The sequence below is a fragment of the Nomascus leucogenys genome, chromosome 6 (assembly GCF_006542625.1).
Source record: "Nomascus leucogenys isolate Asia chromosome 6, Asia_NLE_v1, whole genome shotgun sequence".
NCBI lineage: Eukaryota > Metazoa > Chordata > Mammalia > Primates > Hylobatidae > Nomascus > Nomascus leucogenys.
Genome location: NC_044386.1, coordinates 50,761,882 through 50,787,442, shown reverse-complemented (window position 1 = coordinate 50,787,442; position 25,561 = coordinate 50,761,882). Strand labels below are relative to the sequence as shown.

General features: G+C 37.2%; 1 protein-coding gene across 5 annotated transcripts in view; it reads right to left on the bottom strand.

The window, feature by feature from the left end:
• Window positions 1–25,561, bottom strand: part of TRPM7 (transient receptor potential cation channel subfamily M member 7) — a 131,067-nt gene that overhangs the window by 27,781 nt on the left and 77,725 nt on the right. For 4 of the 5 annotated variants that reach the window (XR_004030434.1, XM_003266919.4, XM_030814102.1 and 1 more), the window contains exons 18-27: window positions 24,655–24,810; window positions 24,434–24,577; window positions 22,113–22,241; window positions 19,785–20,063; window positions 12,880–13,054; window positions 10,000–10,126; window positions 8,179–8,363; window positions 7,366–7,498; window positions 5,670–6,385; window positions 3,374–3,441 (exon numbers count right to left, since the gene is read on the bottom strand). Coding sequence is in view for 4 of the 5 variants with exons in the window: in XM_003266919.4 (XP_003266967.1) it covers window positions 3,374–3,441; window positions 5,670–6,385; window positions 7,366–7,498; window positions 8,179–8,363; window positions 10,000–10,126; window positions 12,880–13,054; window positions 19,785–20,063; window positions 22,113–22,241; window positions 24,434–24,577; window positions 24,655–24,810 (2,112 nt within the window). In the remaining variant the exon portion in view is untranslated. The remainder of the gene's footprint in view (window positions 1–3,373; window positions 3,442–5,669; window positions 6,386–7,365; window positions 7,499–8,178; window positions 8,364–9,999; window positions 10,127–12,879; window positions 13,055–19,784; window positions 20,064–22,112; window positions 22,242–24,433; window positions 24,578–24,654; window positions 24,811–25,561) is intronic. The other variant, XM_030814101.1, reaches the window with a different exon arrangement.

Genomic DNA, 25,561 nt, shown 5'->3' with positions numbered 1-25,561 from the left:
TACATATAATTTGAAAATAATTGAACTAAATTTCAACCCATTACTCTAAGTAGTATAAGAGTCCCTTGATCTATTTAGCTCAATATGCTTTATTCTACTTGGACACCAACAGGTATATTATAGATTATGGTTATTTTCTTCACTGCCAATTTCAAAAACTGCACCAAAACACCTTATTTGCCTACTGTGCACAAAATCCATCCAAATGAATTTTTTATAATAATAAAAACTCAGAGTGGGCGTGGTGACTCACACCTGTAATCCCAGCACTTTAGGAGGTCGAGGCGGGCGGATCACGAGGTCAAGAGGTCGAGACCATCTTGGCCAACATGGTGAAACCCTATCTCTACTAAAAATACAAAAATCAGCTGGGTGTGGTGGCGCACGCCTGTAGTCCCAGCTACTCGGGAGGCTGAGGCAGGAGAATCGCTTGAACCCGGGAGGCAGAGGGTGCAGTGAGCCAAGATCAAGCCACTACACTCCAGCCTGCTGGCAGAACGAGACTCCGTCTCAAGAAAAAAACAAAAACAAAAACAAAAGAAAACAAAAAACCTCACAAAAAAGTTGGAAAACTATACAAAACTGTGGAGAAAAAATGCAATCATTATGAATTCACCTCACCCCCAAAGAAGGTATTATCTTACACGTATCTTGACACACTGATAACATTAATCGTGGGAGAACTATTTCCTTTTGGGGATCTTGGTAACTTTCTTATTGCTTTGTATGAGCTATTAATACAACAAGGTTATCTATATGCTCACTATTTGTCAAATTTCAATTTGTTTTTCAAATTTCTTTTGACTATGTTTTTTAGGTACTTAAATCTCTACCTTTTCCCTTAATATTTTTCTATTATTTATGTGTCTGGAAAGCCCTGACGGCTTTACTGGCTCAATAAATACTGCTATTCTTTTTTTTTTTGAGACGGAATCTTGCTCTGTCTCAAAAAAAAAAGTTGTTTAAATCAAAACACAGCTACTGCTTTTCTGCTAACTCACAGAAACTTGCAATGTCTTATTTTTATCAAGGAGTACCTGCCACTTAAAAATTTTCAGCACGTTTTTTCTTTAAGTTCATTATTAAAAAGGTGAAATCTGTGGGAAAACTCTGATGCTTTACCTTTTCCCATTAAGAAATGTCCATTTATCCTAAATTTTATGTCTTATTTATATCAAGTGCTTCACAATAGCAAAATGATGCCACCAGAGTGTGGCAATATGACAATAATTTTTGTAAGGAAAAAGAAAATGTGATGAACTTAGGTTTAAATAATTCTACATTTTAAACAGCTTTACTAAAACTTACGAAAGTCCATAAAACATTTCATTTACCTATAAAATCCACTTCAACCCTATATGGAATACAGATATTCCATATGTCATATGGCAATAATTATAAAACCAATTTGGTAGACAGCAGTCTGTTCTTTCTACTTCCTAGCACTTTTTCTCATTCCGGCTTTTCTTCTCTCTTTTTATCATGTGTCAGCTACCTAAGTGAACTTGATCCACTTATTTAGCTCTCTCAGTCTAAATATGCCATAATTAAAATGGTAAGAAAACACTGCAAATTATAGTCTTATGATAGGTCCGCTGAACCTACACCTACTTCCTCCATCTAAAAGCACATGGGTATATTTTAAGCTGACTTTCTGACTTCTGCATATACTAAAGAGACTTTACCTCATATTTAGGCATCTCTGTATACTCCATAATCACATTTCTTACATCATTCTGCCGCTCCTATTCGAGGTAAGAAAATTATGCAACTATTCTCAAACTTAAAGGCAAATACAGAAAGGAAAAAACCCAGGTAATCATTACACCTCAATTTACATATAATAACCAATTAAATTCCAAGTTATCAATATCTAGTTAATAGATATTAAATTAAGTTAATCGATTTAGTACAATACTTTAATCAAAATAGATGATAATAAAAATACAAAATGTTACAATATAAAAATGCATTTGAGTCTACTTTTTATATGTAGGGTAGTAAGTAATATGGCCTGACAGCAATTACATTATTAACTTGGATCACATAAAAAGTAATCATTCATAGAAACTCCTATGTCATTATCATTTCCTTGGTTCTAGCTTTAGGAAAGGTCCTGTTTTCACTGTGTATGTCACTTAACATTTCTATAATGTAAGTTCTTTAAGGGCTAGAGAAGCTTAACACCTTTCTAGGTGGTTTTTTTTTGTTTTTTGAGACGGAGTCTCGCTCTGTCGCCCAGGCTGGAGTGCAGTGGCACAATCTCGGCTCACTGCAAGCTCTGCCTCCCGGGTTCACGCCATTCTCCAGCCTCAGCCTCTCCGAGTAGCTGGGACTACAGGCACCCGCCACCACGCCCGGCTAATTTTTTGTATTTTTAGTAGAGATGGGGTTTCACCGTGGTCTCGATCTCCTGACCTCGTGATCCGCCCGCCTCGGCCTCCCAAAGTGCTGGGATTACAAGCGTGAGCCACCGCGCCCGGCCTTTCTAAGTGTTTTTAATTATCTTGCTGTAGCCACGTTACTACTCTAAAGGCTCTAAATAGCCACAAGTAATATACGAGAGCAACGTTTGAGAAATAAAACTAACTTGCAGGCAAGAATACACCTTTTTTGCCAGCTGTTCTACATATTTTGAAACTTATTTAACAAACATTTATCGAATTATCTTGCACTTGTACATAATATACAGCTCCTTACTGCTAGACAATAGGTTTCTAAGAGTCAGGGTCATGTTCTAATAAAACTTTTGGATCTGGGAAGAGTGAGCTCATTAAGTATTTAATCAGTGGAAAACGTATGGGGAGAAGAAATTTCAAAAAAAAAAAACGTAGGCCGGGCACAGTGGCTCACGCCTATAACCCCAGCACCTTGGGAGGCCGAGGCAGGCGGATCGCTTGAGGTCAGGAATTCAAGACCAGCCTGGACAACATGGTAAAACCTCATCTCTACTAAAAATACAGAAATTAGCCAGGCATGGTGACGCACACCTGTAATCCCAGCTACTCAAGTGGCTGAGGCAGGAGAATCACTTGAACCTGGGAGATGGAGGTTGCAGTGAGCCAAGATCACACCACTGCACTCCAGCCTGGGTGAGAGCAAGACTCCGTCTCAAAAAAAAAAGAGAGAAATGTTAAATAGGTGATGTTTTTTATTTAGTGAGTATAATTACACAAGCTATTTATACCTTTTCATATTCCTCAACTGTTCATTTTTTCAAATTGAGGATAGCTTCAAATATTTGGTATCGGCATGTTAATGATATCTGCTAAAACTGTATTTTTGCTGAAAAAATGTTTAATTAAATTTTGAACTAAACATCAAGATAGTAAAATAAATAGAACTGTGGGTGTTTTAACAAGGATTTACTTACGGATAGTATTTCTTTTATCTTGTTTGATGTTTCTTTAAATCTCTGTAAATCCATGCTATCTCTGTGTCCTTTAATAGAAAAAAAGATATTGCAATGAGAAATTTTTATTTCTCTTCACCAAAATAATGGCACTGCTTAAAGTTTATAAAAACAATAGGTTTATGCTGTTTTTCAAGTACGTTTGATGGCTCTGCAGTCTCCTTTAGCTCTTTTGACAAATAAACTTGAAAACTGCCAAGAAGCTGGTGAAGGTTATAGTTTTTGTTTGTTTTGTTTTTAAATTTGAGAACAAGTCTCACTCTGTTGCCCAGGCTGGAGTGCAGTGGCGTGATCTCGGCTCACTGCAACCTCTGCCTCCCGGGTTCAAGCAATTCTCCTGCCTCAGCCTCCTGAGTAGCTGGGACTACAGGCACGCGCCACCACGCCTGACTAATTTTTGTATTTTTAGTAAAGACAGGGTTTCACCATGTTAGCCAGGCTGGTCTTGAACTCCTGACCTCGTGATCCGCCTGCCTTGGCCTCCCAAAGTGCTGGGATTACAGGCCTAAGCCACCGCACCTGGCCAAGATTACAGTTAAGTTTACAGTAACGTTAAAGGCCAAAGTCCTTATAAAAGAAACCAACATGTGATATGAATAAATAGCTCAAAATTTAAAAGAAAAAAGGGGACCAAGCATTTTTACCATTAATAAAAAAAATAAATGCATTACATATATATGGATAATCACTCAAAAAGGAATGATTTATTCTTATGCCTATAACTTAAACAAAAACAGAACCAAAATATTTCGGCAATAACACTTTAATGACCTTAATGAAAACTGTTTCACACATAGAGATTGTTCAGACAACATGTTAATAAGCCCATGTATGATTTCCACATTAAGGCCAGCCTAGCAAGTTATTTAGGCACTGAACATGCTGATATTTACTGCTAGGCTATATGGAATTCACTCTAGATATACAGATACATAACTTTTCCTATATAATATACACGTAGAGAAAATATATATGATATATACATATACCCCACTGGTAATACATTAACAAATAGGCTAAAATGCATTTTTAAAAATAAATTGGAAATTAGCCAGGTGTGGTGGCATGTGCCTGTAATCTCAGCTACTCAGGAGGCTGAGGCAGGGGAATCGCTTGAATCTGGGAGGCAGAGGTTGCAGTGAGCCGAGATCGTGCCACTGCACTCCAGCCTGGGCAACAGAGGGAGACTCCGTCTCTAAAAAAAAAAAAAAAGTTATATATCTATGTATCTAGAGTGAATCCCATATAGCCTAGAAGTAATATCAACACGTTTAGTGCCTAGATAACTTCCTAGGCTGGCCTTAATGTGGCAATTTTCCATGGGCTTATTAACATACTGTCTCAACAATCTCTATGCATGAAAGTTTTCACTAAAGTCTTTAATGTGTTACTGCCAAAATAAACATTTTTTTCTGTTCTTATTTAAGCTATCATAGGTATAAGAATAAGTCATTCCTTTTTGAAATGTTCTCTTCTGTGAATATATAAATAGGTAGACCATAAGTACTAATTTTCCCAGTAGATTCCTAGATTTCCATTGTTGTTCTGATATAATTATTAATAGTGCACCCTTTCACTTTTAAAGTGTCTTGGTTTGGGTAAAAAAATTGTATGGTCATCTATTTACAGGGCACTGCTCTGGTTGATTCTAACCTCCCCTAGGAGGTTCTCCAAGTACTTAACACTTAAGAATCACTTAAGTTTTCAACAAGAGTTGATGAAACCCAACTGAAGATATTCAAATTCAAAAGACAGAATCTAAAATTCCATCAAAGAGGTTATGTGCCAATATAACTCTTATAGCCTAATCTAGTCTATTTCCCCTACTTCTGATTTTTTTTTTTTTTTCATTTCATTTCTAGAGACAGGGTCGCATTCTGTCACACAGGCTATAGGGCAGTTGTGTGATCATAAGCCACTGCAGCTTTGAGCTTCTGGATGCAAGCGGTTCGCCTGCCTCAGCCTCCTGAGTAGTTGGGACTTCAGGCACATGCCACTGCGCCTTGCTACTTCCAAAAATTTTTTGTAGAGATGGGGTCTTGCTATGTTGCTCAGGCTGGTCCTCAACTCCTGGGCTCAAGCAATCCTCCCCACTGAGCCTCCCAAAGTACCAGAATCACAGGTGTCTGATTCTTTTTAAAAATTTTATAATTATACTCTATGAAAAGATAATGACTTGTAACACAGTATGTTTCTATTATTTCTAAGGTGAAAAGTAAATAATATTGATATACAAGTATGAATTTGCCAAACTTACCTACAAATGCTCCAAATTCTATATTATCTCCTTCTGTAGCTTTAGAGCAAACAGTTTCTTGATCTTTGGTTCCAGTTTCCAAGTGGCTTTTGCAACTTGGCTGAGATGGTGTACTAACAAAAAATTTGGTTGGTGGGGATGACAGATGTGGTATGCTAGTAGATGAACTGCCTAATTTTTGATTTTTATTAAATATTTTTAAGAGTTCTATCCCATGTAGTCTCTGTCGCAGTTCTGGAGGGGAAACAGCACTTGGGAATAAGGCACCAGAAGAGGAACCAGCCTCTGGAAAATTAAATTCTTTTCTCTGGGGTATTGCAGGTAAGTCTTGACCAAATATATTATACTGGGGATCTTTGTCATCTTTCATTAAAATATGACAATGAAAAGGATTATTACTTTCAAGATCACCTTGAGGAAGAGAGGAGCTAAGCGTATTTACAACACTATGCTTTTTCCATACAGAAGGTCTTACAGGACCATCATCAATAAGGTTTTGAGCCAAGTGTTTGGAAATGCTCAGTTCTCGTGTGATTTCATTATGAACTTTGCTAGCTTCCGACGCTTTCTGGGCAGTGAGTGTTTTTAATGTATCTACCGTCAGGGCTGAAAGATCTTGCAAATGGCCAATTTGAGAATCTAATGATTGTAATGATCTTTTTATGTAGTTGACACGATCTCCAACTTCTTTAATCTGAATGCACATCTGTTCCACTCTGTAGGAGAGAAATCAGCTTTTTTTACAAATGTGAAAAAATAATGTAGAATTTTATTTTGTAGCCTCAAATAATAATGATAAAAACAGAAAAATTTTACATGCATTTAAACAAGATATAAAATAAGGTACGGTTATTTAATTATACAAGGCCTACCTTATGTTTAAGAAGGATCCAGTGCTAATCTTATATTAAAATGCAAGATTTCAAAAAACGTTTTTGTTCCACAGGCTCTGGAACTCCAATTACCCCGCATCAAAGTAACACAAAATAATGTATATACAGCTACATATACACAGAACTACCATTACTGTTACTGTAACTGTTACCAAACACCATATGCTTCCAGAATGCAGTGAAGCCAACAGAAAAAAAGAAATGCTGGCCAGGCGCAGTGGCTCACATCTGTAATCCCAGCACTTTGGGAGGCTGAGGCAGGCAGATCACGAGGTCAGGAGTTCGAGACCAGCTTGGCCAACATGGTGAAACCGTGTCTCTACTAAAAATATAAAAATCAGCCGGGTGTGGTGGTGCATGCCGGTAATCCTAGCTACTCAGGAAACTGAGGCAGGAGAATCACTTGAACCTGGGAGGCGGAAGTTGCAGTGAGCCGAGATTGTGCCACTGTACTCCAGCCGGGGCAAAAGAGGAGACTCTGTCTCAAAAAAAAAAAATAAAATAAATAATGATAATAAAAGAAATGCTGTAAAATAGTGAGGATAGTTTTACTTTTCTCCCTCCAAACAGTAAAGAACAGTAAACTCTTCTATCTTCTGGAACTAGGGTAAAAAAATAAGAGACTGACCAACTGACTTATATGAAGTATTAATAGAACTGAACGATCTTTCCAATATATAATGTAAAACTATAACTAAGCTTATTGTTTGACAAAATAAATTTAATAATGACCATGTATAAGAGATATAACTAATAGATCCCATTTTGACATATAACCGATTTTAACTAAAGGGCTTCTGAACCTTTCAAAAGTGACACGAATTCTCTCTTCACTCCCAGAATGAAATTTGTCATCTTTTTCATTGAAGTACATCTCAACACACTGCTCTTCAAAATCATGAAGTTTCTTTTGATCTTCTTCTGTTAAGAAAAGTTCTACGGGAGGAAAAGGAGAAGAAAATCAATGAAGAGCTATCAAGGTATCAACTTTAGCTCATAATTCTTATGAATTATTCAGGGTTTCTAAGACTACATCCATCATCTGCATTTTTTAAACTTTTACTACTATGCTTCTAAAGCACTAGACAATTATCCTTCTTTTTTGCTACCAGTGTGATGTCAGCAGAATACGATCAGGTACTTCCTCCTTCTCTTCTGATTTCCTTTCCCTATACAACATCCCTCCCCTATCTCTCTCATACCTCTCCCTCACGTATCTACTCAGAGAAATTTAAGAACTAATTTGAAAGTCCCTGTAAAATTTTAAGCATAATTTGACACAGTATGATTAGTCTCATGTACACAGAATGTACTAAAATTGTTATTGTTTACAGAGCTGTAAAAATGGTTTGTAGAACAGCAAAGAAGTTAGATTTACATTACCATTTTAACAGAAACAGAGATGCCATTCTCATAATGAAGTTTAATGCTAAATCCATTTTTATAGATATCATATTGCACTTAAGAATTCCTTTATGTATAGGCAAATTTAACAAAAATCTTTACCATAACATTAACCCACTAAGTCATTTTTTAAATAAAATCAATATATAGCCTTCGGTGTAAAAATGAGAAGTGATAAAATGAAAACATTTGCCTTAATATAGTTTACTTACTTGGTCCATCGGAAGTCTTATCTTTCTTTCTTCTCTTACATATGCAGCAAAACAGAGAAACTATATGGCTAAGAATGATAAGTGGAGGAGGCAGAACTGGTTTCTCATGATAAGCCATAATAAAATGATAACGCTGGTACTTCCATACAATATTGGAAATTGCCTTCACTTGTAAATACACATTGCTAGAGAAACAATGAATAAAAATAAACTTTGCTAATCATCTCTTCAAGTTTTAAATACTGATGATTTCACTGTAATTCTGTACTAAATAAGAATTCAAAAAATATCCTTCTGTAAACAAAACTAATAGCACATGAGAAACTGGAAAAGATACAGGCAGTAAGTACAAGGCAAAGATTAACATTCAGCAGAAAAAAATAATTGAAAAAAATTAAAATATTGTATGTAAATGGGTAAGACATAAGAAAATACTCAGACTTACTAGTAATCAAATAAGTGCAAATTTTAAAAAACAAAATCCTGGCTGGGCATGGTGGTTCATGTCTATAATCTTAGCACTTTGGAAGGCCAAGAGGCAGGAGGAGTGCTTGAGGCCTGGAGTTCAAGATGAGCCTGGGCACCATAGTGAGACCCTGTCTATTTAAAAACAAAAAAGTTAGCCAGGCGTGATAGTGTATGCCTGTAGTCCCAGCTACTCTGGAGGCTGACACAGGAGGGACTACTTGAGCCCAGATGGAAGAGGCTACAGTGAGCTGTGATAGTGCCACTGCACTCCAGCCTGGGCAACAGGCTGTCTCAAAAAATAAAATAAATTCTTTTATTTACTATCAAATTGGCAACCATTAAAAAAAAAATACTCAGTGTGGGCACAGAGTTGAGGAAACAGGCCTATTTAGACTTAAATGCAAAAAGCCCTAAAGTACATATACCGAACAGCCCTGCTTTTAGAACATTCTAAACCAGCAAGTATTGCTCACAGATTTAACTACAATGTGGTGTTTAGCAGCAAGAATTACAAACAATCTAACTGACCAATATAACATACTAGATTGAAAAATTATGGTCTATATCATGGAGTATCAGGTAGCCATTAAAAATAGACTGGAGAAGATTTCTTTATCTGAAATAATGTTCATGATGCTTTGCTTAGTTATAAAACAGTACATAAAATATAAAAATAGGCTAGGCACTGTGGTTTATGCCTGTAATCCCAGTACTTGGGGAGGCTGAAGTGGATGGATCACATGAGGCCAGGAGTTCAAGTCCAGCCTGGCCCACATGGTGAAACCTCATCTCTACTAAAAATACAAAAAAAATCAGCCAGGCATTGTGGTGCACACCTGTAATCCCAGCTACTCGAGAGGCTGAGGCACGAGAATCCCTTGAACCCAGAAAACTAAGGTTGCAGTAAGCCAAGATTGTGCCACTCCAACCTGGGCGACAGAGGGAAACTGTGTCTCAAAAATAAATAAATTAAACAAAAATACTATTTCTGAAAAGAAAAATGGTTTATATATATTTGCAAAAAAAAATGATAGAAAGGTGTACACCCAAATATTAACAGTGGAATTACTGATGAATTTTCTATATTGAATGCGTATTTGTTGGCAACCGAGGAAAAATCCCAGATAATGATTAAATTTATAAAGAAAACTGCATGTTGAAAGATAATCAAACTTAAAATTTAGAACTCATTTGATTAGAAAAAGCATCTCCTATTTGTAAGTTTTCAAATATAATTCTAGTAGTTTAAGCCTCAATAAAATTTTTAGATTTTAAGTTCTATAAATTTCCTTCAAAATATGTAGAATTGCATATTAAATCATCTTATAACAAGCAATTGAACAAAAGTCTTACTTGAAAAATGCAATAAGAAGATTAACCATAATGATATACTGTACAAAGAGGTAGACTGCTTGAAGAAATGGAGTCAACCATGTCCCAGGACCACAGATTTGAGGGATAACAGAATCATTTGCACACACTTTAGAGAGAAAAAAAGAAAAAAACAAAAACAACTTAAATATAGTAAGTCATCAGTAACTGCTATTCATGAGTGTTTCTGGTTATTTATTTACTTAAAGTAAGTTTCAATTATGTACAAATCTGTTTCACAGATTCCAGCAAAAGCCTCCGGGCAGGGAGCCATAGGAACCCCAGCTTAAGCGTGTTCAAACACAAAAAGATGTTGTGAGAAATGCGGCTGCTGTTTTACAACTCTATTCCAGAAAAGAAAGTATATTTAGGTGTTATATTTACCCTTCGAGGCAGGGTTTAACCTGAGGAACATTAAAGAGGGTAAAATTCCTGGATCAACCATATGATAATATTTCTGTAAGAAAAATGTCTCAACATTTTTTTTTTTTTCCCTGAGACAGAGTCTTGCTCTGTCACCCAGGCTGGAGTGCAGTGGCGCAATCTCGGCTCACTGCAGCCTCCGGCTCCCGGGTTCAAGCAATTCTCCTGCCTCAGCCTCCCGAGTAGCTGGGACTACAGGCATGCGCCACCATGCCCAGCTAATTCTGCATTTTTAACAGACACCGGATTTCATCATGTTGGCCAGGCTGGTCTCGAACTCCTGACCTCGTGATCTGCCCGCCTCGGCCTCCCAAAGTGCTGGGATTATACGCATGACTCAACTTTAAGAGTATGGTTGACTCATAGCAAAACCTGTACATTTACAAACATAAAGAGTATTGAGTTTATCTTATTATGTCACAAAAATGGGGCTGAAGAAATAGCTAAAAGTGCTTCTCAATTATACAGTGATCAGATTTGAATTCCTTGTTTTTCATTACCCCATCTGAAAAATTTCTGAAGCCAGAACATAGCTAATTACAAACAAGGAAAGGAAGAGCTTTAACACCCCCCACAGCATTACAAGGAATAAAGTAAATTAGGCAGGGCAAGGATTAGAATTAAATAATGATGAATTAGTGATAAGTTCTAGCTAAATATAGTACACTTAGCATTTAGTATTTGGTAATTTTTTAAAAGTATACGCATCAATGACATTCATAATGGTTCTATCATCCCTTTAAATGGTTTTACAGGCAAATTAATGGTAAGGTCTTTTCACTGTTAAATAATTTTATGACTCTATTTCCATTCTATTCAGATTAGTTTGTGGAAGCAAATACCCAAGAAAGAGAATGCAGGAAACTAAAAAACTATACTCAATGCTTTATAATAACTACACAATTAGAGCCATATCATTAGAAAAATAGCAGACAGCCAGGCATGATGGCTCACGTTTGTAATCCCAGAACTTTGGGAGGCCAAAGCAGGCCGATCACTTGAGGTAAGGAGTTCAAGACCAGCCTGGCCAACATGGTGAAACTTTGTCTCTACTTAAAAAAACAAAAACAAAAACAAAAAACTAGCCAGGCATGATGGCATGCAGCTGTAATCCCAGCTACTCCAGAGGCTGAGGCATGGGAATCACTTGAACCTGGAAGACAGAGGTTGCAGTGAGCCAAGACTGCACCACTGCACTCCAGCCTGAGTGACAGGGTGAGACTCTGTCTCAAAAAGAAAAAAGAAAAAAGTAGCAGACAATGAAAACCTGGAAATAACACCAAACAGAAGCCATTAAACACAAAATTTGACCAGGCTGGTAAAACAACATTAGTTTAACTACCGCCCAAGAACAAATAATGACCACAAATTTTCAATGTGGCCATCCTTGGACCTAACCACAATCCTCTCACTACATGGCCAACCCTTGACCTAATCACCCATAAATACGTAGGAAGAGAGTAACACAGATATTGGGGGAGGGAAGAGTGAAGGAAGAAGAACGAACAAGAGTGAGAGATAATTAACAAAATAAAGATTCTGTATCTCAAATGTAGAAGTCAGCAGAGTATCACTAAAAGCTGACAGCATCACTTATGTTCACAGGTTATCTAGTCTAATTGACGAAGACAATGTAAGAGTCAAAATGTGAATAGTAACAAAATTGAACAACAAACTTAATATTCTCTCTAAGAATAGGGTTGAATCAGTGGGAGTTATGTCATTGATTATCCAGAGAATGTACTCACAAGCTGCAACAAAAACCTTGAGTATCTGTCATCTGTAAAACTCAACATGCTGTAAGCTTTCAGTATTCACACAGGATCATTATTTTTGTAATTAACATTGTGCTTGACTTCTCAATATCGAATCTACCCTGAATGATCTACGCTAATCATGGTAATCCCATCCCTCTTGTCTGTAACCATTTTAGAGATAGGCAGGCTGAAGCCAACTCAAGCTAATGAAATGAAAGGACAGGTTCAAAAGGGAATTTCTATGAAAGGGACATTTTCCTCTAAAGAGAACCATCGATAAACAGTGTCTCTTTCCTCCTGTTGCTAATGACGGTCTTATGATCATAAGGGAAACTTACAGAGCTGGCAGCCGGATGAAAAAGAGCAAGTGTCCTTAGCTATGAATTAACCAACCCTAAAGACCACTGGACCTAGCTCAATATCGTTATGTGAGTTAATAAATGTCCTTATTGTGTCCTAGGACAGTTTAGACTAGATTTCTAATACCTGCCACTAAAAAAATTCTAAAATACTTTTTCTTCCAATTAATTTGTATGTTTCTTCTGAGTTCACTAACGCCTTTGTGTGGGGCTTAGGTTGGTAATAGTTTGACTTCTGAAAATATGCAATATTACTATAATTCAATACTGGTTTTAAAACACAAAATAACCAAAAGATAAATCTGTAAATATACAATTCTTACCATCAATTTCGTATGCATAAACTTCACCAAAAATCATCCAGTATGGGTGAAAAACTATATCTTTAGCGAGAGTCCAAGATGGTGCTTCATGAGGATAAAGTATTGCCTTTCTGGGAACACCAAAACTAAGTAATACAAGAGCCATAATCACTACAATGTAGAACATATTGGCCACCTGTTAAAAAATGAACACTGTTAAAATACAAGGAAGTTTAAACACTGTGACAAATCTTTTTAAAAGATTCTAATGTTCTAATAGACCAAAAAAATCCATTAAACACAAAAAATTTTTGAGATTCTTTTTGTACCTAGTGATAGCTTTCAGAAGAATTTCATTACTGTATAAATCTTAACATCTAGGAGATTATGTAAAAAAAAAATCTATTAAGCTAAGCAAGTCATGGGCATCTTTATCTACATAATGAATTGTATCACTGGTTCAAACTGGTGTGCCTATCTCTGTGGTACGTGAAGATTTTCAAGAAGTACAGAGACACGGACAGATTTAGGGCATCAATTTCCACAACTGCCCTTTCCTAAAGCTTCTCTGTTTTTATAATGGAAGCACAGACTCTCTCTTTTCCATGGTGCCTCTGATAATTGTACTTTGCCCACTTCACACAAAAAAAGAATACTTCCCACCCACCCTGAATCCATGGGTGCCTTGTCCAGGGATATGAAAACTTCCTAGGAGCCAAACAAAACAATCTGAATTATTAGCATGGGTGTTGAAAAACTAAAAGATACCAATGTCTAAGAAACAAATACTTTTGTAAGTCATGTAGTTTGTAATTCTTTAATTTCTTTTTTTTTTTTTTTTTGAGACGGAGTCTCGCTCTGTCGCTCAGGCTGGACTGCAGTGGTGCTATCTCGGCTCACTGCAAGCTCCGCCTCCTGGGTTCACACCATTCTCCTGCCTCAGCCTCCCGAGTAGCTGAGACTACAGGCACCCACCACCACACCCGACTAATTTTTTGGATTTTTAGTTGAGATGGGGTTTCACCGTGTTAGCCAGGATGGCCTCAATCTCCTGACCTCGTGATCCGCCCGCCTCGGCCTCCCAAAGTGCTGGGATTACAGGCGTGAGCCACCACGCCCGGCCTGTAATTCTTTAATTTCAATAAAATTCAAAAAGGGCCTAATTGAGCTAAAACCTAGTAATTCATTGAAAAATTATTTTCATTGTTAAATCACAATGTACATTTTGACATAATTATGTAAGGATTCAAAGAATTAAGCAGAATGCTATAATAAAACTTTACCTGCCATCTACTTATTTAGGTATGTAAGTTCTCCAGCCTGCACTACTTATTGTCTATCCTAGACAATATAAAAAAGTGAATATATGACCAGGAACAGACTCAAGCCTGTAATCCCAGCACTTCGGGAGGCCGAGGCAGGTGGATCACTTGAGGTCAGGAGTTCGAGACTAGCCTGGCCAACATGGTGAAACCCTGTGTCTACTAAAAATATAAAACTTAGCCAGGCATGGTGGCGCACTCCTGTAATCCCAGCTACTCAAGAGGCTGAGGCAGGAGAATCACTTGAACCTGGGAGGTGGAGGTTGCAGTGAGCCAAGATCAGGCCACTGCACTCCAGTCTGGGCGACAGAGCGAGACTCCATCTTAAAAAAAAAAAAAAAAAAGGGAATATACATACAAAAAAGTGAATGCTTTCTCACTCTAGCAATATGTAATATCATTCATAAATAATCATCTAACTGAGAAAGGCCTCATGCAAAAGAGAATACATTTACAATAAATCTGTACATTAACGTACTGTAAACTTAACTGTAATGACAACTTAAAATAAATTATGACATTTTCATGTATTTTTAAAATGAATATACAGTGACAGTAGAAATGGAAAGATGTGAAAGGTAAAGCGGACAATAAGTAGTCAAGGGCGGATAAAGTAATTTTATAGGGGCTTAAGATCAGGAAGAAAAGTTGTGAAGATAGCTGAGTCTTAAAATGTCAATTCAAATGAAGAGATGAGACTTGATGCTTCATCTTTAATATTTTGTTAGATTAACAAATAAATTTTCTTTTTAAATTAAGAGCTGGGTCTTTGCAACTTGCAGAGGCCTAACATGCTCCAACATTCTTAATTGGGTGTTCTTATTTGCAAAATGGACAAATAATGCCTTCATTGAGCATTTGAGAACACTACTGAGAGAATGCATGTTTTCAAATAAAATACTGCAAAACAAAAATATATTAAAAGATTTTAAAAGGCAAAAAAAGTATTAAAATATTATTCATACTATGACATATTTTGGAATACAAATGTTTGTAACTAAAGGAAAAGCCAAGTCAAATATTCCAAATGAAACCCAAATCTGTATTGACGTAAACTAAAATTATTCAAGGTCTATGGTTGTTGATTTATAGTCATCTTTGCATTTCACACACCTTTTCACATAAAGCCTAAATGACAACCACTTTCCTTGTGCTTGACACGAATTTAATTACTTAAAAATATGTATCAGCTTTCTCATAAAAATGAGGATTCTTAAAGTAAAATTTTGCTGGGCATGGTGGCTTACGCCTGTAATCCCAGCACTTTGGGAGGCCGAGGCAGGCAGATCACAAGGTTAGGAGTGCGAGACCAGCCTGGCCAATATGGTGAAACCCTGTCTCTACTAAAAATACAAAAATTAGCTGGGCATGGTGGCGCACGCCTGTAGTCCCAGCTACTCGGGAGGCTGAGGCAGAAGAATTGCTTGAACCCAGGAGGTGGAGGTTGCAGTGAGCACAGATCGTGCCACTGCACTCCAGCCTGGGTGACACAGCGAGACTCCATCTTAAAAATTAAAACAAAATAAAGTAAAATTTTTAAAAATGAGGATTCTTATAATGTATACAGAATGAGTGTGAGAAGTTTAGCATTTACCATATAATTTTCATTAGTCTGCTATTAAAAGATGTATTAGGTTGATGCAAAAGTAATTGCAGTTTTTGTAATTACTTTTAATGGCAAAAACTGCAATTACTTTTGCACTAGCCTATAAAGTGTGAGGGAGGTTTCTTCCTTTTAATCTTTTATTGTCTTCAAGCTTTTCAAAGCTGTTTCCTCTGGTTAGAAACTCCCTGCTCAGAAGAAAAATCCCACCTATTTTTTTTTTAAATGATTATACTTTAAGTTCTAGGGTACAGAAATACCATTTGACCCAGCCATCCCATTACTGGGTATATACCCAAAGGATTATAAATCATGCTACTATAAAGACACACGCACACGTATGTTTATTGTGGCACTATTCACAATAGCAAAGACTTGGAACCAACCCAAATGTCCATCAATGATAGACTGGATTAAGAAAATGTGGCACATATACACCATGGAATACTATGCAGCCATAAAAAAGGATGAGTTCATGTTCTTTGCAGGGACATGGATGCAGCTGGAAACCATCATTCTTTTTTTTTTGAGACGGAGTCTCACTCTGTCGCCCAGGCTGGAGTGCAGTGGCGCAATCTTGGCTCACTGCAAGCTCCGCCTCCCGGGTTCATGCCATTCTCCTACCTCAGCCTCTCCGAGTAGCTGGGACTACAGGCGCCCGCCACCACGCCCGGCTAATTTTTTGTATTTTTAGTAGAGACGGGGTTTCACTGTGGTCTCGATCGCCTGACCTCATGATCCGCCCACCTTGGCCTCCCAAAGTGCTGGGATTACAAGCATGAGCCACCGTGCCCGGCCTGGAAACCATCATTCTGAGCAAACTATTGCAAGGACAGAAAACCAAACACCGCATGTTCTCACCCATAGGTGGGAACTGAACAACGAGAACACTTGGACACAGGGTGGGGAACATCACACACCGGGGCCTGCCATGGGGTAGGGGGGAGGGGGAGGGATAGCATTAGGATAAATACCTAATGTAAATGATGAGTTAATGGGTGCAGCAAACCAACATGGTGCATGTATACCTATGTAAATCCTACGTATTTTCTAAACTCCTTTGAAATGCCATAATCTTTGTGAAAGCCTTCCTGACAGAATTGGTTACTAGCTCTTCTATCTTCACATAATAATTTATCATATTTTTCAACAGCTACCTATCTGTTCACATGTCTATATTTAGAGGCTCAGTTGTTGAGTTCCATGAGGATCTGGATCATGTCTTATTCATCTTTGTAGCCCCAGCTTAGTTTAACTCTTAACATGTAACAGATACACAATGACGAAATGAATGTTAGAACTAGAACAGTAGCCATTATGAAACTTCCGAAGGGGATGTAAAGGGAAGCTGACACTAGGGGAAAACAGACAATGATGGAACAAATGACTAGTTGACAAAGAGAAAGACATCCTAACAGAGGGTGGTTCCAGAGAAGATCACAAATAAAGGCTTCTGTACTTCCTAACTTGTCCATTTACATTACCATTAAAGTAACTAGACACCACTAAGTCACTAAATAACCTGGTAAGCATAAGAGCTACAACACCTTTTTTGCATGCTAAAATGTTAGGCTAAAACCAATTCTTCCCAAAAAACCTTAACTGCCCTATTTTTCCTTGAAATACCATAAGAATGCCAAAATGTGTGAATAATGAGTAATACTTTGATGTGAAAAACAGTACACCAGTTATTCTCAATTAAGGGGGGGAAGACACATTCTCTTGGAGGGGAACAGTGCAGCATAAAACTGCAAATATAATAATTTATATTTAGAAAACCTAAAACTCTTGCTTTCAAGATGCAAAGATAATCTTGTGAGCTTAGCAGGGTTACTCAAGAAATATTTAATTTAGGCTGGGCGCGGTGGCTCACGCCTGTAATCCCAGCATTTTCAGAGGCTAAGGCAGACGGATCACAAGGTCAGGAGATCGAGACCATCCTGGCTAATACGGTGAAACCCGTCTCTACTAAAATACAAAAAAAATTAGCTGGGTGTAGGTGGTGCACACCTGTAGTCCCAGCTACTCGGAAGCCTGAGGCAGGAGAATGGCGTGAAACTGGGAGGCGGAGCTTGCTGCACTCCAGCCTGGGTGACACAGCAAGACTCCATCTCAAAAAAAAAAAAAAAAGAAATATTTAATTTAGGCCAGGCACGGTGGCTCACGCCTGTAATCCCAGCACTTTGGGAGGCTCAGGCGGGCGGATCACGAGGTCAGGAGATCAAGACCATCCTGGGTAACACGGTGAAACCCTGTCTCTACTAAAAACACACAAAAAATTAGCCGGGCGAGGTGGCGGGCACCTGTAGTCCCAGCTACTCAGGAGGCTGAGGCAGGAGAATGGCATGAACCCCGGGGGGCGGAGCCTGCAGTGAGCCGAGATCATGCCACTGCACTCCAGCCTGGGCGACAGCGAGACTCCGTCTCAAAAAAAAAAAGAAGAAATATTTAATTTAGAAGACTGATTTTTTTTAAATTATTAAAGTTCTGGGGGACATGTGCACAATGTGCAGGTTTGTTACATATGCATACATGTGCCATGCTGGTGTGCTGCACTCGTCATTTACATTAGGTATATCTCCTAATGCTATCCCTCCCCCTGCCCTCCACCCCATGACAGGCCCCAGTGTGTGATGTTCCCCATTCCCCACCCTGTGTCCAAGTGTTCTCATTGTTCGATTCCCACCTATGAGTGAGAACATGCAGTGTTTGGTTTTCTGTCCTTGCAATAGTTTGCTCAGAATGATGGTTTCCAGCTTCATCCATGTCCCTACAAAGGACATGAACTCATCCTTTTTTGTGGCTGCATAGTTTTACATGGTGTATATGTGCCACATTTTCTTAATCCAGTCTATCATTGATGGACATTTGGGTTGGTTCCAAGAGAAGACTGATTTTCTAAGATTAAGGGAGTATAAGAAACTCTAAGAATAGCTTTTTATATTAAAATGAGACAAATATTTTAAAATAATTGAGAAACAGCATATATTTTTAAAGCATATTTTGATAAAACTACTGTATATATTTATTTATGAGAAGTTTGAAACAAACACGTGTTCATACATGTCTTGAGAGATGGAAGGATGTACGTTAAACTGTCAATAGTGAATGTCTCTGAATAGTGATTTGTCTGCATTTGCTGAAATTTCCTAGGATGAACAGGAATTTCAGAATAAGGAATAGCAATAGCTACATTACAAATTTTGCCTTTTGCACCACTGAAAACTACAAGGAATTATGGCAAGGAGTAGACCCAATATATTTTAGATTCAATGTATAAAAAAATTACACATTCAATTTGACATCTAGATTTTAAAAAATAAAACCTGCCACTCAGGTAAGACTAAGGAAAAGAGCAAAATACTGGGCATACTGTATTAGGAAAAGACTAGGTATTCTGGATTTAACTTTTAAAAAATAGCCTGGATCAAGCAGGGTGTGGTGGCTCACACCTGTAATCCCAGCACTTTGGGAGGCTGAGGCGGGCAGATCATCTGAGGTCAGGAGTTTGAGACCAGCCTGACCAACACGGTGAAACCCTGTCTACTAAAAATACAAAATTAGCTGGGCATGGTGGCGCATGCCTGTAATCCCAGCTCCTCGGGTGGCTGAGGCAGGAGAATCGCTTGAACCTGAGAGGCAGAGGTTGCAGTGAGCCAAGATAGTGCCACTGCACTCCAGCCTGGGCAACAGAGCAAAACTCCGTCTCAAAAAAAAAAAAAAAAAAAAGCCTGGATCAGTGAAGACAGGAAAAAGGAGTTACCTACAGACATAAACCATAGATGGTATAGCTAACATTATCTTGCAAAGCACAAGATGGGTGTAGGGGATTGGGATTGAGCATGAGAAACTCTTAAGGAATGGCAGATTTGAAGTACGAGGCAAACAAACACAAAATAAAAGACATTCACTGGCTCAAATAAAACTATGTTAATAATATTTTTGTGATTTAAAAAAAAATCAACGAACCCATGAGTATGATCAAACATCTCTCAACTTACCATTTTTCCAATCATCATTACATAAGGTCCTGCCTGTTGATTTACAGCTAGAAAATCTAGCAAACGCACATACCAAAATATTATGTTAAGACAGTAAATTAATCTTCCAGCCACAAAAACATGATTATCATATGCATTTGCAAAGTTCCATTTTGCTCCAAATCTTAGTCCAAATCCAACGAAGAAAGAAACTATGGCAATTGTATCACTGATGTTGAAGTAATCACTAAACCATACTTTTATCTTCTGGTTTACTTTCCCAGCTTCAGACATAAAGATCTAAAGGTTTAACAACAACAAAAAAAAGTGTAATCAATTTATTCCTATTAAAACACATACAGCATTCAACTATAACATTACAGTAGAATTTCACATAGCTTTTATTTATTAACTTATTTATTTTGAGACAGAGTCTCGCTCTATTGCCCAGGGTGGAGTGCAGTGGCACAATCTCGGCTCACTGCAACCTCCGTCTCCCAGGTTCAAGAGATTCATCCAAATAAAAGGCTGAAAATTCAGATTACAATCCAGTTCTCTAGACCTGGATTGTAAAATACTTTTGAAAAATTGTTTTATTTCAAATTAAAGCAGCACCTGGATATCCTGGTAGTAGCTGCCAAACCTGCCTTCTTTGTAGAAAGTAAATAACTCAATGGTTTAAGTAGCTGTATTTACCTAACTTATTTAAAACATATGCCTCTTCTCTTGAATATATGAATTTTAAGAATTATCTTTTGGGAGGAATGGTAACATTCACAACTTCAAAATTCATGGTGTATCATAAATACTGCAAAGTATCCGTTTCACTCTTCTCCCTTAGCCAATTAATTACTCTTCCCACTAGAGGCAACCACTACTATTACTGTCTCATGAACACTTGCAGAGCTATTTTATGAATATACATATTTTAAAATGCTTTGCAATTTGCTTTTATCATTTAACAAATCAATTTCTTCAAACATGCTGATAAAACAATAGATTTAATAAACATATGGACCATAACACTCAGAGGAATTTAAAATGCAAAATAAGCTATTTAATAAGAAATTCCTTCTGGTTCGAGTTGGTGTTTGGAAAAGAAAAAAAAGAAATTCTTCTGATATCTAAGTGAGAGAGAAGTACAATGTCTTCTAATTATTTTTGCAATTTCTTGTATTCTCTAAATGTTAAGGTAGAGACATGAAATAATTCAGAGGTACTTATGCAAATATGTTATAAAACAATATTCATGGGCAGGTGCAGTGGCTCACGCCTATAATCCTAGCACTTTGGGAGGCCAAGGTGGGTGGATCACGAGGTCAGGAGTTTGAGACCAGCCTGACCAACATGGCGAAACCACATCTCTACTAAATACAAAAATTAGCCAGGTTTGGTGGCACGCACCTGTAATCCCAGCTACCAGGGAAGCTGAGGCAGGAGAATCGCTTGAACCCGGGAGGCAGAGGTTGCAGTGAGCTGAGATCGTGCCACTGCACTCCAGCCTGGATCACAGAGGGAGACTCCCTCTCAAAACAAAACAAAACAAAACAAAAACCAATATTCATGTAGCTACTACTTCAAAAACAAAGTATAAATATTAAGAAAAAGATTTTCTTCAAAATCAGGATATTAAAAAAGACCTATTTATTTTATTTTTATTTTGAGATAGAGTATCACTCTTTCGCCCAGGGTGGAGTGCAGTGGTGCAATCTCAGTTCACTGCAACCTCTGCCTCCTGGGTTCAAGTGATTCTCCTGCCTCAGTCTTCTGAGTAGCTGAGATTACAGGTGGCCACCACCATGCCCAGCTAATTTTTGTATTTTTAGTAGAGATGGGGTTTCACCCTGTTGGCCAGACTGGTCTCCAACTCCTGACCTCGAGTGATCTGCCCGCCTCAGCCTCCTAAGGTGCTGAGATTACAGGCGTGAGCCACAGCGCCTGGCCTAAAGACCTATTCATAACTTACCTACCTAATTGGCTAAATCAGGTAGGTAAATTAAAAGTCATTTAGCCAAGTATATTTAATACTTTTTGAAGAGTGAAAGAAAGCAAAAATGTGAATGTTCAGGAAATAAAACAAACAAACAAAATACAGGTTACACTTTTATAGGCTACATTTCTGACACAAATCATTTTATTTGTAATGGCAACAAAGTATACAGCATACTCTCTAATCTCTATTCTTTTGCCATTATTTTGGGAAGAGCAAAATTACACAGGTTCTACACTTCTACAATGTCATCACACAGACACACCCACACACACCCACGTATACACCCAAAACAAAACAAAACAGAAAATCTTCCATGTATACAGTAAATTATTGGTAGAAAAAAACTAAAGACCTACCTCACGGACTTTCTCAATGGCATAAGTAAAAATATAAGCAATAACAATCCATTCTTGAACTGAAGGTAATTGTTCCATTTGTACAAGAACCACAAATGTATAAAGCATCAGAAATCCTAAATATGCCAACTAATGAAAAAGTAAAGGTTACATAAATAACATTGGTTACAAAATAAATCTTTTAATTATGAACATTTTCAAGCACACACAAAAATAGACATTAAATGAACCTTTGTGAATTATCCCCTAGTTTCCTTTATTAAAACAATTTTAGAAATATCTCTTCTTCAGCACAGACATTGCATTTACTGGAATATAAATGGTCCCCAGAGTATAAACGTGTTGTTCTACCTTTAGAACGTCCCACAGAAGGGATTTTATAATCATGTTTACGTTCTTAGCATATGCCACACAATTCTGCTTAACTCATACCTACAGTATCATAATATATTAAAATTACTGCAGAATTTCACCACCATAATCATCAAGGAACACGTTTCCTGCCTCCTTCCTCCCCCAGCCAAACAGTATTCCTAAGAAAGACAACTGGGGCAGGCCACAGTGGCTCACGCCTATAATCCCAGAACTTTAGGAAGCCAGTGCAGGCGGATCACCTGAGGTCAGGGGTTTGAAACTAGCCTGGCCAACAGGGTGAAACTCCATCTCTACTGAAAAAAAAAAAAAAAATTAGCCAGACGTGGTGGTGGTGCATGCCTGCAATCTCAGCCACTCGGGAGGCTGAGGCACAAGAACTGCTCGAACCTGGGAGGTGCAGGTTGCAGTGAGCTGAGATCATGCCATTGTACCCTAGCCTGGGCAACAGAGCGAGACTCTGTCAAAAAAAAAAAAAAAAAAAAAAAAAAAAAAAAAGAAGAAGAAAGAAAAGAAAAGAAAAAAAAGAAAGACAAGACAAGACAGACAGACAACTGGTATTTTCTTAGCCCCCAGTCACTAAAGTTGAACCCCAAAAAGTGGAAAAAATGTGAAGAGGCTTTGCCCCAGGTAAGGAAACAGCCCACCTTTGATACTCTTTACAAAACAGGTTACATGTGAGTATTTATTTCATTTCAGAGGAAAACCCACACTTATTGACCCTTGAAAAATTATGGGTAAGAATCCTCTCATCTCTATCTTGTCTCCACCAGTCCTAGAGTAAGTCACATCCTTTATTTGATTATCTATGGCAGGCTAGGGAGTAAACTGCAGTAAAGAAGAAAAGAGAAATTCCTGTAGTCACCCACGTTGGCTATTTTAACGTAGCCAATCACATGAATGCAAATGTAAGAAAACTGCCCTATTTCCATTAGTGGAGACAGAATTTGGAGATTAGATCAGATAATTGGTATTTGCAATTTCAGCCTCTGAATAGGAAGGAACAAGAACATTTTCATATAGAGATGTAAGGAAATGTTAGTCTCAGGTTAATGGTCACATATGTGGGTGAAAAAGCAATCACCAAAGAAACAAATTCTTATTGATGAAAATGAAAAAATCTCCACAACAACAAAGTTAAAAACATCTTAATTAAGGGTTTTCCTATGAAGGGGAGTTAAGAACTCATTTACTCAGTCCCTGGTTAAAAGTAGGGGCTAATCTCATTTGCTGTATCACCTGTTCCTTCAGGTTGGTCCATTGCTAGGGAAAGTAGCACCAGCAAGATAGCCAACTAATATTTCCTAGTGCTCATTCTCCACACAAAACAACCAAAACAACACATAAACACCTACATTTCAACCAAAATAACAGGTGAGTCCATCCTTGTATGGACATATGCTCTTTAACCTGCTAGTAAAATCAATTTTTCCATAAAGCAAGAGAAAAGCCAATTATATGGAAGGTAATCAAGCATACACTTTAATACGATTAAAGAAATAAGCCACAGATAAATAAAACCATATAAACAATCTGGATTACTTTTTATCATCATCAATTAACACTGCAAACAGATTTCTAGACTTTTATGTATTATCTGCAAAATCCTAAAGCAAAAAAATTGTAAGTGTGTATCAGAATCTCTTTTGGTCCATCTTTTATCATTATTTTTACTAGTTGATTAGTATTTGCTACCAACTTACAAAGGCCTATGGTATCGTATATTTGTTAAGTACATTTTTGGTTCCAATTAGAACTAAAATTTATTAGTGTTTATCACTCTAGATGATGACAATTTAAATGAAACTAAGGCAAATGTATCACTCTTTTAAATGTGAAATGCCTTCTCAGTGATCTAAGTTATATCAACATTAGTATGGATTCCGAACCAATGGTCCCCCAAAGCCTAACTCTTAAAAACATTATGCTTGTGTAATTTAAAAACATACCGTGTTAAACCAGAATTTTACAATTGGTGCATGATAAAAGGCATAAAACTTTCGTGTGATTGGAAGCTTTTTTGATTTTATTTGTATCTCCATCTCATTCTTTCCTTCATTACTATCCAAAATCCGTACTTCTTTAAACACTTCCTAAAATTAAAAAAAAATTCTTTTGTATAATTATTCAGAACAAACTTATATTTACTTTAAAATGTTTTCCTGCTTACCATGGGGATCTCTTCTGTTATGTTCTGAAAGTTGTTTTCGCTGTCATCCATTGTCATCTGATGAGCATCTTGAGATTGTGGGATATGGGACATTTCAGCCTTAGTTTTATATTCTAACAGTAATATGGCAGGTGGAACTAAAATGCTTAGTATGACCTAAATTTTTAGAAACATAATTTTGCATTTTAAAATTAATGACCTTCAAGAATATAATAAAAACAAAACGAAGAATATACTAAAAACAATAAAAGATATTAAATATCTTGTGATTAGCCATTTTGCCCCTAGTAGTGGAGGGAAAAAAACAAAAAATTGATTTTTTACTTATATATTGTATTTAAAGAGGCCCAAGTTTAATTGTTTTAAAGAGTAACAAAACATTTGATTATTATGATAATAAGGTTATAGGATAGATTTAATAATTATTATAGACTTGTCCTTAAATAAAATCAGATTACAATTTGTTCAGAAAATACATTTTGTTTAAACAAAATTTAAGCCTTATAAAGGTGCTATGTCCTTAATTTTATCCTAAATCTCTTTGCAAGTGTTCCATGTCATAACGTGATTACTCAGCTTGTGCCTCTATAAACAAAAAGGTTTACTTCTAAAATTTTACTTATTACTTGCAAAATCCCAAAGCATGAAGAAATTGTAATTGTGTGACAGGGTTTCTGTTGGTTATTCAGTGGCCTACGGTTTAACTATTTGCCTGATTTCTGATTCCTACATTTCTGCACCTTATTTTAAAAGATGTAAAAGAACAAAAAGCAAAGTTCAAAGCAGTATCTATCACCATGACAAAACCAAAAGTACATGCCATTTTACCCAAATTTTTAATCATAAAAACAGGCCACATGGATATACTTATCTATAATAGGTATATCAATATACTCATCCAATATAC